General features: G+C 32.2%; 1 protein-coding gene across 1 annotated transcript in view; it reads right to left on the reverse strand.

Moving 5' to 3' along the window:
• Positions 1–11,274, reverse strand: part of LOC118737175 — a 170,349-nt gene extending 159,075 nt beyond the window's left edge. Inside the window, exon 1 of the mRNA XM_036467520.1 lies at positions 10,539–11,274. Coding sequence (XP_036323413.1) covers positions 10,539–10,629 — 91 coding nt within the window. The 5' untranslated portion in view covers positions 10,630–11,274. The remainder of the gene's footprint in view (positions 1–10,538) is intronic.
• Positions 11,275–13,266: the final 1,992 nt, after the last annotated feature.

The following is a 13,266-nucleotide window of genomic DNA, read 5'->3' on the forward strand; positions in this document are numbered from 1 at the left end:
TGAAATGTAAAAAGTCGTGACTAATATTTTAATTTTTTTTTTCATAAAATGATGTGGGAAGTTCTAATTCAATGAAATTCATCAAATAAATCAAAAAGTGAATTTTGAATTTTTTATTAGTTATGACTTTTTGCATTTCAACGATGATGTTTGTTACGTCTTTTTGCATTTCAGGTGAACGATATATAGAACATTGCATCCATTTGCATCACTGGCGCTTGTATGGCTTGCGGAACAAACTTTATTGAAATGCTGCAAATATTTTTGCATTTTTTATTTTTAAACATTTTGTAAAAGTTAAGAACTCTGTTTTACTTCGCGTGGTTGGCTTCTTAGCAAATACTGTGTACAAAAAAAAGCAATATTTTCATTCATTGGCTTCGTGTACTTTTGTGATTAACTACGGAATCCTTTTTATACAAACAAATAATTACTGTAATTTTTTAGAATCATCTTTCTTTTTACGTCACAAATAATTACATTGCTCGAAAAAATTATTTTGTTTTCTTTTTGTGAGTTAAGCAGAGTGTTTGATAAAGATAAAAACTGCATGTGTAGAGTCCCTACCCGCGTAATAAGTTAATCTTGTTATTAAAAAATTCCACAAAGGAAGAAGAAGGGGAAGACAAGTTCCTTCAAAAATTTCAGCTTATTTGAACAAGATTTAGAGGTAGCTAAACGCTGTTGTTTGTTTTCCGGAAACTACAGATTTTAAATGTATCTTTATAAAAAAAAGGTATATCTTCCTCAAATCTTGTTGGATTTCGCTGAAATTTTGTAAGTAGGTTCCACAGTATCAGTTTGATTGAACACAGTTTATATAAGTTCGATAAATTAGTTTTAAATACATTTATTAATTAGTTAGTAACTAAGTTTTGCCTTATAAAAAATTAATATTTTCAAGAATTTTTTTTTTGCTCCTTAACCGGTGGGCATATGCTTAATACATCTAAGATCACATTACAATTTATACCAATAGTGGACCTCATCATTAAATATTACTAAACATTAAATAAAAAAAACATCAGAAAAACATCACTCATACGCCATGTTGAATCCAATTGTTTTCCTAGTCATTGCAAATACTAATAGTATAATAATAATATTTAGAATGGTTAAATAAACAGTTGGGTGTTGTTATTGGGAGTTTCCTGAAGAGAACCGATCGAAAAATATTGATTTTCATGAATTCCATACCATTTCTACTAAAAGTTGTTTTTTTCGCATATCAAATACATTGAAAACTTTGAGCGCTTTGAGCGACCTCTAAATATATTTTGATTTCAAAGTAAAAATAGGAGTTTTACAATTATTTTTACATCCGAATCGAAGCACATTCTTCAAATTCACCTGCGATTAAAAACAGTTATAAGCAAGTAAGCGTATACCCGTTTTTTTCCGAGTATTTCTAGTAGTGCGGGGATATAGCGATTTTTGGTCAATTCTAAACGAAACGATATATAAAAGATAGTATAAAAAAAATATGCAATAAAAAAATTTACAAAAATCACATAACCGTTTTTGTTGACGCAGCGATGATTTATTTTGAACTAACTTCGAAATTGTATGTACATATATTTGTATCATTACTTAAAGGTGAAAAGGTGAATTCGGTTCTTCGCAATTTACTCGAAATTTTCAGGGTTTTGAAGTCAAACCGACCTCAGATTCGGATTCAGCGGGTCGAAATACATGTCGGTAGGTGGGTCTGGTTAAAAGCACACGCACACCATTTTTTTGTGCTATATGTATCTATAGCTATCAAGCTGATCTTTTTGTTTACTGGAAATCTAGTTTTAAGTATAAAAACCAGCAAAAATAGATGTATTTAATGCAGAAAACCTCTCCCGGCAGGAGAGAACCCATTTTGGTAGGTTATTGAATCAGCTCTTGGTAGGAAAGAAAGTTTTCACTGGTAACCCTGTCATACATACTTAGTATCTGCATATTCACGTCGACAACTCAATTCAAAACGTCGAATGTACATAGATGTGTGAAAATGGGGTGAAGATTCAACCAGATGAGCACATACTGACACTCTGCTATGATTTATGAAGCTAGCAAATGAAATAGAGCAAGAAATATCCAGAAAAATGGATGAACTGAAAACAAGCTGTTAGCAATACGAAGCTTTCCATTGGCAAACAGAGTAAGAAAAATAGTGGCAAGAGAAATATGTATGCAAAGGAGTGAGTGAAAAATAATAGCCAATGGTTTTCAACGCTGTGGAGTATATACATATGTACATATCGACATGCATAGATATGTATGTGTGAAAAATTGTTCCAATTTCTGTGTGTCTATTACATACATACATACATGTATGTGAGCGCATAGCCAGCTGCGGCTGTCAGTTTCATCTCATGTGTTTTTTTGCCTTGTAGAATTTCACTGAATAAGAGATCAGCTATTGGCTACTTATACATACATACATATACGTATGTGCTTTTGAAAATATATATATGTATGAGCTTGGTTTGCACATAAGCGTTTTTCCGAAATATATTCCGGTTATCATCAGCGTAAAGGCTAATTCGCAAATAACAGCGTAAATACCAATTCAAAGCATGCAAGTGAAACAAGTGTTGGGCGGGCCACGGGATTACCGATTGCTAAGAAGAAATTCACATACATATTGAAAGCTGTACATATGCGCTAATGTATTAGTAATACTATTTTTAAGTAGCTCAGGGTGTGAATCCATGTCAAATTGTCCAGATGTTAGAAAGGTCATAAATTTGATTTGGATGAATTTCTGGTAAAAAGTTTTCGTTTATTTTCGAAAGTTGTGCAAATTCTGTCTAAATTCACATTTTCAAATTTTGCAAATTTATTTTTGAATATCCAAGTACTTGTGAACTCCAAATCAATAAATAAAAAAATACAAAATTGTATGCGTAATAGTATTCGCAATTACCAATTTCTGCAAAGGCCTGCATCTTTCATCATTGATGTAATCAACAAGAATTACTTATAAAAATGCAGTTTTAATTATGTTTGGTCTTATCTTCGTGTGTCTTAATTAAATTTTTTATTGTTGAAAATCACAGAATTGGATATTTGTTTAACATAAGTTTATTTAGAGTATGTAATTATTATTTTTTTTTAAATAAAAAACACCATCTACCTGAAAAATTTTGAATCTTTTAAGATCAATTAGATGTATGGTGTACAAGAAATTTTGTGACTCAAATAAACGACCACGCGTTGTTCTTTTGTAATACTCTTAATATTTTTTCGAGCAAATTTTTTTTGTTATTTTGCTATAAAAATACCGTCAAAGCTTTACAGAAAAACATACATATAAATCACAGTTTCAAAAGTTAGGAATATTCAAAACTTCAAAGGGGTAAAAAATCCCGTTGATTTTTGATCTTTTTTTTAGACTACTTTTTCGGTTTTTTTATATGAGCAATTTACAAAAGCTTTCGCTGATATCTTGAAATTTTGTTCCTAGCGCTCCCACGCATTTTAGGTCGTACGAAATTCATGCTTATATGGAAAAAGGTGAAAAAATTGTTGAATTTTCATAAACTTTATATGAAGTGTTGAAACTAATTCATACGGTTTTGGTTAAAGCTTGAACGGTAGTTTTTTAGAAAAATTACTAAAAAAATTTTCGTTCGAAAAACATTACAAATATTTAACGAAAATAATCACATGATTATTTATTTGAGTTCCTTTAATAAAGTTTTTGCTTTTTTGGTTTTTTACCATCAAAATTAATTTTTTCGAAGTTTTTTAGTACATTGTTTTATTAGGCCCCAAATATCACCTTCAAAACGTGACTAGGACCAGTTTTGTTATTGTGTAATAGTTTTGGAAATAGTATTTAAAAAATAGGCTTGCAAAATCCGGGAAACTGAAATTTTGTATAACTTAAATTTTTGTCCCTTGGCAGATTGACCCACATGTGTATATTTGAAAAATTGTCTTTCGAACTTTAGCGTCGCTCTTAATTTTTGTTGCTGTAAAACTTTCTTTTTGTTTTGCTTCTAATTTCACCTTCGTCAACTTCTACGACAAAATACCAACTCATTTCTCTGCCGCCCCTGCTATTGTGACATTCGTTCAGCTGTTATCATTCTTATTCCCATTTCTGCAGTCGGCAATTAATCAAATTGAAATTGCAGCATCAAGCAAGTGAGTACTAAAAAGCGATTATACATTTGCTACATATTTTTTTTGTAAGTCTATATAGATCAATTTCCTGCGACAGCTATTACGCTTTCCAGTACAGTATGTGTTCATAGTCTATCGACGCTTGTTAATACGATTTAGTGTCAAGGCGGACCCGAGTGCGTTCTTTATGAAAACCTTGTTTTCCTTCTGCCACGTCCATTTCAAATTACATATCGTTGGAAATCTCAAAAAAAGCTTAACCATTTGCGAGAAAAGCAAAACTAGTACATTTTCTGGAAAATAGAATACATTTTTTTTATTGAAAATTTTTGCAAAAAAAATTTAGAATAAACAGTATTGTTTCCATTAATAAAAAGTTCTAATAGGTAAGCAATTTGTGATTCTCTATCACAAGTGTGACTTGATATCAGAATTTAAAGAAAACTTGTTACTCTAAAAAAAAAGTCAACAAAAAAACCGCAGTAGAAAAAGTAAAAAATATTCTAGAAAGTGTTGACCAGCCGCTGTGATTGAGTGGTTAGAGGCATATACTACTCTTAAATTAGAAAACTTTTTTCGAATAGCGCTCGCTCCTTGGCAAGCAATGGCAAACCTCCGAGGGCATTTGTACCATGAAAAAGCTTCTTATAAAAATCCGTTTGCCTCTCGCAGGTGGCATAGAATTGTATGTTACTTAATTTGTGTATCAACACCAAGATGCACATTACAAATTGGGGGAGCATCTCGGCCAAAACCTTGGTAAAAGTATAAGTGACAAAATATTATTATTATTAGTGAAAACAAGACTAGTTGGCGGGGAAATAGAGATAACAGATACACAAGAACTTTTGTCCTAAAGCATGAAAATCGGTCTATGCTCGCGATGATTAAATTTTTTGTTTGTTAACTTAAAATTGTTGCTTTTAAAACTTTTAGTCAAATGTGTGTGATATTTTATTCCCTTTAGCATATCTCTAAGACAACAATCCCAGTGTTCTTCGAACAACCCACAATGAGCTGAATTGCCGATTCTAAAAAGCCAACAAAGCCTTCTAATTTTTTCCACATTATCAACGTTTCTGTTCCGTATAAAAAAGGCGTCATAGTAACAGATTTGTAGAGCGTAATTTCTCTTCGTGGAAAAAAGGCTTTGGTTTCTAATTGGCTCTCAGAGACCACGAAAGTGTAACGGCTTCTTTAAAATCCAGTTTGGCTGAAATTGGCTCTTAAACGTCAAGTGGTTATAGTTTTGAAAAAATTAATAAACACACAAATAAACTCTTTTTTTGTAATAAGATAGTGTCAATTTTCACATACGAGTACATCGATATGTGCTGTCCCAACATAAAAAAAAGCTTTGAAATCATTTTTTTTTGAGTTAATGCAGGCAATTGTTGTAAATCCACTGCGAATTATGAGAAGATATATTTAATCACTGCATCACAAAAAAGTGACTAACAACACTCGAAGCCATCAAAAGTATTTTGTACTGTGGTTAAAAAAAAAAAAGCTCGCAACAAAGCAAGCTAATATTTATCATTGTCATAATTTATAACATAACTATTTTTAAGCTTTACAAATTGAAATAAATTTGAGATAGTTTTTGTGTGGAAAAATTAATAACAAATACATAACTACTACGAGTGTGTAAGCTTATTTTTATGCTTTATTTTTGGTTTGTTACTTCCATGTGTATATACAGGGTGTCCATTAGCGATGCCATTTAAATAAATTTATTTCATTTCTACAGTAAGAGTAGAAGGGTTTTGATGGACAAATAGTTTCGTTGTTTTTTTTTTGTTTTTTAATTTTCACTAAGTACTGACATATTAATAATAATAATAATAGAAAGGCGCTTAAATATATGTTAGTGTTTGGCCGAGCTTCTACTGACATCCTTAGCTGAAATTCCAGGAAAGGTTGCTTCAGTTCCGCATTTGTTAGAATACACTTTTCACTTAGTGCTGCTCTGAATTCATTTTATTTAGTGTCCTTATGGTCGGAGAGGCCCTAAGGCCCCCTACAGGCCTAAAATAAAAGGGTGCTGGTATGATAAATACAGCACCGATTGAGTTTAGACCTAAATATCTTGTCATACGGACACCCCTGATAATGACGTTTGACTAGAGAGGCCTTGATCCACAGCTAGTTAAGGCACTTCCTTTTTTAGTCATCGAAGCCACCATTAGAAGCTGGGTAAATATTTCGCTCCGATTTCGTTCATATTTGGAAAGCTTGCTTTAAAAATATTTGTTTTTACAATTAACTTATTTCTTTTTTCAGATGGAAAATACAAATACCAATATATTTGGTAAACCAATATTTATGGTCCAATTTCGCTCATATTTGGAATACTTGCTTTAAAAATATTTGTTTTTATAATTAACTTATTCCTTTTTTCAATATATTTGGTAAACCAATATTTATGGTCCAATTTCGCTCATATTTGGAATACTTGCTTTAAAAATATTTGTTTTTACAATTAACTTATTTCTTTTTTCAGATGGAGAATACAAACACCAATAAAATGACTTCAAGCCTAACAAATGCAAATGGTTAATTAAGAAAAACTATATTTTCTTACAAATTGCTGCTTAATTTCAATCAAAAATTCAAATCAAAATATCTAAAATATTTTTTTTAAGCACCCTGCACGACTACAATAGTTTCATAAAAATGTGCACATTTTCCAACACATTCATATGTATCTGTATAGTACACCTGATCTTTTTAAATGTCTCTTAATGTCCTGAACTCCATTAAATTAATTGCTTAACTGTTGAAATTATTTTCAATGCAATTTTTTCGCTTGCATTTTTTTCTTTTTGTAGAATACAAAGTTTTTGTGTGCCATTAAGCATACATGCATGTCTGTATGTATTTATGCATGTATGTGCATATGCATGTTATTGTTCTATTGTGGCTTAAATACACACTTTAGGCAACTGATGTTTTTGTTTAAGTATTACTCGCAGGCTACGAATGTGTGCATTCAAACAAAGCCAAATAGGCACCTACACATTTTAATCCTTAATACTGAAGTGGGATTGCAATTGATATTTCATTTTGGTTTTCAAGAGTTAACAATTGCGCTACTACAATAACATGATTGCTATATGTATACATACACATACACATGTATTGTAGAGCTGACCATTAACGTGACAAAAAAAAAATATTGTTCTAAATCCGTTAATACCTTTGCCGTTAAGAGTTTAAAATCGCCAAAGATAATAGCGCGATTTTTTAAATTCTGCAATACAGCATTTTTGGCGCAAATCCGGAGGTTATTAAACTCAATGTTATATCTATGTGTTTTTAAACAATTCCTTTTTAATTATTATTAACAACAATCTTTTATTCTTAGAACTGAAAGCCCTGATTGATTTTAGATATGTACCGTATAAAGTACCTAAGCAAAATTTTTAATTTACATTCTAATTTCATATTGGATTTTTGAAACCTGACTGAAGATTTATAATCAGTGGTTCTATATACTAGTTGATACAGGGTGGTGAAAAAATTCCTCCTATTGAGGCCACTGTGTGTCGCTAGAAAGTTTTCATACAAAAGTACTCAGCTGGGTCGCAAGATGCAAAATTTTGCAAAAAGCGCAACATTTGCCAAAGCTTTACGGTGTTTAATGAAATTCACTAATAATAATTTAATATTACGGTAATTCGACTTTAAATACACGAGTATTCCAAAAACCCAAAAATTTTTATTCAGATTCCATTCGCGTCAATATTAGTGGAATTGAAAAAATTCGATCCGTTTGCCACAAAGTAAATACATATATGTAAATTATTAATTGTTTTAGCTAAATTGATTTAATACAAAATATGCACCTACATAGATATACATATGTACATATTTTATTTATTGATTTTGAATATATGAATTTGCATACGTAAGTATGTTTAGAAACAACTAGCACTCATTGTAACTGCTTTCAATAAAATAAATAATACAGCAAATTTTATGGGCAAATATGAATTCGCTTATTTATTTATAAATTTGGGGGGAAATTGTGCACATAAATGTGCATTTATTGTTGCACAAAATTTGTGTTAATATAGAACTATAAAACCTATTCCAAAATTTACAAATTAACATATCGAGCCCTAATCGCCAAAATAACGTAAGCGACATTTTTTTCGAAATTTTATTTTTGATGCAGAAATGCATCTAGATGCTCTAGGAATATTTCTGCATCAAAAATAAAACTTTGACAAAAATGTCGCTTACGTTATTTTGGCGGTTAGGGCTCGATATGTACACTGGCAATCAAAACCGAGTGCATGTTCGAGATTTTTTTACTTACAGTGTAATAACTTTTTTAATAATGGGCGAATTCTATTGAAATTTTCAGCAATTGGTCTTTATTTTATAACGAATGAAAGCTAGTATACAGAAAATATGAATTAAAAAAAAAATCGGCCATTTCACGGCATAAACGTAAGGCAACTCGATTAACTCAGTTTTGAACTTTTTTTTTGTGGGATTTTAGGAGGCTGGTATCAATATGGTATCCACAATCCTTTGTTTTTAATAACCAGTTTCATACGTCTAGGCATGCTCTCGACTAAATTTTCTATTATTTCGCTAGGTATATTTTCCCATTCTAGCTTTACTCGCCTCCAAAGCTCTTCCATATTAGTCGGAGCTCGCGTATGCTGTCCCAATCGCCTCTTGACCACAGCCCATAAATTTTCAATAGGGTTGAGGTCAGGGCTTTGTGCTGGCCACTGCAGTAGTTGAAAATTTTGCTCAAGCAGCCAGCGGTGTACAATTTTTGCGGTATGTTTCGGATCTCCGTCCTGCTGGAAAACGACTTCTTCTTCCGGGTATGCGCTCATATCTACAAAGTCGGGCAAGTTTGATTGAAGAATATGGAGATAGTTTTCCTTCTTCATTATCCCTTCAATTTTAACTAACGGCCCCAAATGCCACCAAGTAAAACACCCCCAAACCATTAATCTGCCACCACCATGTTTTACAGTTTGCTTCACATGGTGCTTTTGAAGATGTTCATGAGGTCTACGCCAAAAATATTCTTTTCCATCGCTCTGGAAACGATTAATTTTCGTTTCGTCAGACCAAATCACCCGTTTCCAGTCCTCAACGGTCCAATTCTCGTGACTTTTGCAAAATTTCAGTCGCGCTTTGATGTTCTTATCAGACAGAGCTGGCTTTTGCTGCTTAACTGCTGACACTAATCCTATTCTGTGGAGCGCTCTACGTGCAGTTGGTGCACTAACGTTCTTGTTTATAGCCAGAGCTGCCTGTTTTGGCGTTTTTGACGTTTTATTTTGCATTTTGCGCAACATCAAACGGGCGTCGGAGTCCTTTAGTAACCTGGGCCGACCTCCAATATTTGGTACCGGAGCGATATTTCTCCGTTTTTGGACAACTATTACCGTTCGTTGGCTCACTTTCAATTTTTGAGCAATAACACGTGACGAGTTCCCATTTTTAGTCAAGTCGACTATATTATCTTCAATACTTATTGCAATTTTTCTCATTTTCTTTTTTACCACTATATCAAACGCGAACTTACTCTCCAAAAATAACGCACTTATTGAAACAAACCTCGAAGAATGTTGTGTAAGTAAAGAAAAAATCATGACATGTATCTAACGGCATATTCCAATCTTCTAAAATCTTACAACAGAAAAGTTCAAAACTGAGTGCATAGAGTTGCCTTACGTTTATGCCGTGAAATTACCGTTTTTTTTTTAAATTCATCTTTTCTGTATACTAGCTTTTATTCGTTACATAATAAAGACCAATTGCTGAGAATTTCGAAAGAATTCGCTCATTATTAAAAAAGTTATTACACTGTAAGTAAAAAAATCTCGAACATGCACTCGGTTTTGATTGCCAGTGTATGTAATAAAATTCTAGCACCACCAGCAGGAGTATGGGAAGGAAGTAGTACTTTCAAGAGGAAAAAAGGAAGGCCAAAAAGAGTTAATTGCGAAAAAATCGGTCTCCAGACGGCCGCTATCCCATTACTATCAACCTAGCAGTCACCTGACGCCAATGAGGATTAAAACTTTCTAAAAAATTATTCCTCGGAAAATTTTACTAGAGGCCTTGTCAGGCAAAATCTTCATGTCATTGAAGTAAAAGTATGTAAAAATTAAAATAATTTTTTTTTCTACATGGAAAAAGTTCAAAGTTGGCGTTTTCTACAGAGAATTTTTTAAAAGTGAGTTTGGCTGTTATTCCTTCTGGGAATAGATTTTTAGAGACCTTTACGCTAGCGACATGAAGTTTTTACCTGAGAAGACTCTCGGTAAAATTTTCCGAAGAATAACTTACTAGAACATATCAATTCTCTAGCAAATGCAGTATAAATAAAATGAATACACATACAGTACAAGTAAATAGAGTCATCAACAGCTACTTACCGATAGTTGCCAAAAGTGCGGCGATAAAGAATTGAATGGAATTCATGTTGAATCCTTTCCAATTTACGCAGTAATCCCGTGCAATCAGCATAAATCCATTGCAGACTTAAATACTTTTACGGTTTTTGTCGCGCCACTTTTTTCCCGCTTAGCGCGCGTTTACACACATTCCAACCAATGAACATTAACCGGCAACAATTTCATGTTTTTGTGTATTTGTTTTGATATGAATTTTTTTTGCTTACCCTATACTAAATATATGGATTTTTTTTTGTGTTTGACATTGTTTTCCTTTCTGGCTTTTTCTGCTTTGCTTTTGTTTGCTTAATGCTTTCTGTGAGCAGCGTTGGAGCAGATGTCAACTCGCCTTAAACTGAGAAAACGGATATAATGTATTTATGTATGTGGGCCGATAAGTGTGTAGAAGTTATTATACAAAGTAGTACGTCCACCCATAGACAGTTTATTTAGGTATTTGATGATATTTATGTGCGGCATAAAATATTTATATATCACTTGAATTCTGGAAATTTGCAAAGGATCTGCTTGCTTAGACTTGGCTACATTTAACGTTTCTCTGGAAAATCAGTTTTGGGCAAAATAGTCTTGTTAAATGAATGTTGGGCAGAAATTACTTATACGTCCATTTATACAAAATTTGTATTCCCATTTAAGTACTTCTTTTATTTTAATAAAAAATTCATATTGCGTATGTACGGCTACGATCCAGTGTCAGAGGAATAATATCTATGTATATAAATTTTTCTTCAAAATAGGTGTGGGCATTTTTTTTTTGTTACTTGTTCGGATGATTTTAGAACATGTATAGTTTATATAATGTCTGTGTCATTAATTAAGACATACGAACCTTATTATTGACCACGTTCACTTTTATCCTTTATATTTACTAATAAGTTAAAACAGCACTTATGTAGTTATATATTTCACGTTTTAGCGATCATTTGCTTGGTATTTTCGCGTCGTGTTTATCTGAAAAGAAAAATTAAAATATTCTAAATATTATATGAAAAATTTATGAAGTGACTAGTAATACAAAATTTAAAATAAGTTATTAATTAAGCGTAACAGAACAAGGAACACTAGGCACGTTTCGCCCGAAGAATGTTTTTTTAACCGACTTCCAAAAAAGTAGGAGGTTATCAGTTCGTCGGAATATATATATTTTTATTTTTTTTTGTATTTCTTTTTGAATATATGTCAACGCATAACGATAGTTTTGTATCCAGAATTAATTCTTAGACTCGATGGCTTCCTCTGGCCTACTTAACCCTTTCAGCACAAAAAACCAGCCGCTGAAGCTAAAGATCGGACACTTTTTTACCGGCTGCGTTCGGCTCATTTATTTCAAAAGTATAAGCAAACAATTTCCGACGCGCAATAGATTTCAAAACTATGAACAATATTTAACATTTTTTTCGATCTCAATTCCACCGAAAAAAATGGACTTTGACACTTTTCACTTTTGTGAAGAAACGTGGTGAACTGCATTCAAAATATGCACATAAAGAAAAGCTTTAAAGAAAAGTTATATAATTTTCTCAAAACAACTGTTATGTTAACAACAAAAGCTTTTATTTACGAAAAATATCTTTTAGCACAAAAAAGTTTGTCCCTGATACATATTGGACGCTTGTACTGAAAGGGTTAATATGTACTTATTTCAAAAGTAAAGTATTTCTGAGAATTAAGTAGATTCAACAAATATGAAGAAATAATTAGCTAACACTCAAGTAAATGTGGGCAATGTTTTTCATCATATTCAATTAATATTTTAGATTTAATTTATATAGGTATAAATTTAAGTCGGAATGCCAGAATCAAATTCTACTTGCATTAACGCTTTTGAAAATTTTTTTTTTATAAAATTCCATAAACATGATTAGCTGCCCAGACAACTTGCAGACAAAGCAGAAATATTGGAATTTACATGCAAAATTAAGTAATTTTAGCTGTAATAATAATTCAATTTAAGACGGAGAAATTTGTAAAGCCATCATCAATGTACTTTGAACTCTCACCAGGGAGACGTTAAAAATAAATAAATTAATTTTCAATACATGCGTATCATATTTTTGGAATTTATAATTACGGAGGCGAATAAGGGGGGAATATTTGCCAACTCGGACAGACAGAAAGCCAGACAGCAGAGGTCAGAGTAAAATGGAAGGCAAGCTAATATTTACTTTATTATAAGTACTCGTACTGATAAACACGCGCAAGAAATCCTCAGCAAAAAAAAAAAACTAGAGCTAGCTTGGGCTGAGTTGGAAGTTGAGAGTAGATATGTTTTTAGTCTCTCAGTGATGCCATGCTATGCAACTAACTGAAATTGGAAATCAACTCAAAACTAAATATTTGGTGGTACAAATATACAACAATTTTGTCTTTAAGGTCTATGGGTACTCAGACCCTAAAAAAAGAGTCCTTTTTATTAATAAAATGATTTAGTTAAATAGTGTTTTGTTCAAAAATGCTAGCGAAAGGCTATCATGAAATTTCATGACCGTAAGTAATTTGGGTGGCGAAATATTTTTGTCGCTTGGTTACCACCATTTGTACCATCTCTTCGTATATAAGGGTTAAGCTTTCGAATGTATTTGGAGTCAGAACAAATTGTCAACGTATTTTTATGAGAAGCTCTTTTTCATGGCAAAAGCACCATCGGTCTTATATGTCTGTCTGCTGCACTTAAAAAATGCACGCCATG

The sequence above is a fragment of the Rhagoletis pomonella genome, unplaced genomic scaffold (assembly GCF_013731165.1).
Source record: "Rhagoletis pomonella isolate Grant_MI unplaced genomic scaffold, Rhpom_1.0 Rhpom_scaffold_00004, whole genome shotgun sequence".
In the NCBI taxonomy this organism is placed as follows: Eukaryota; Metazoa; Arthropoda; class Insecta; order Diptera; family Tephritidae; genus Rhagoletis; species Rhagoletis pomonella.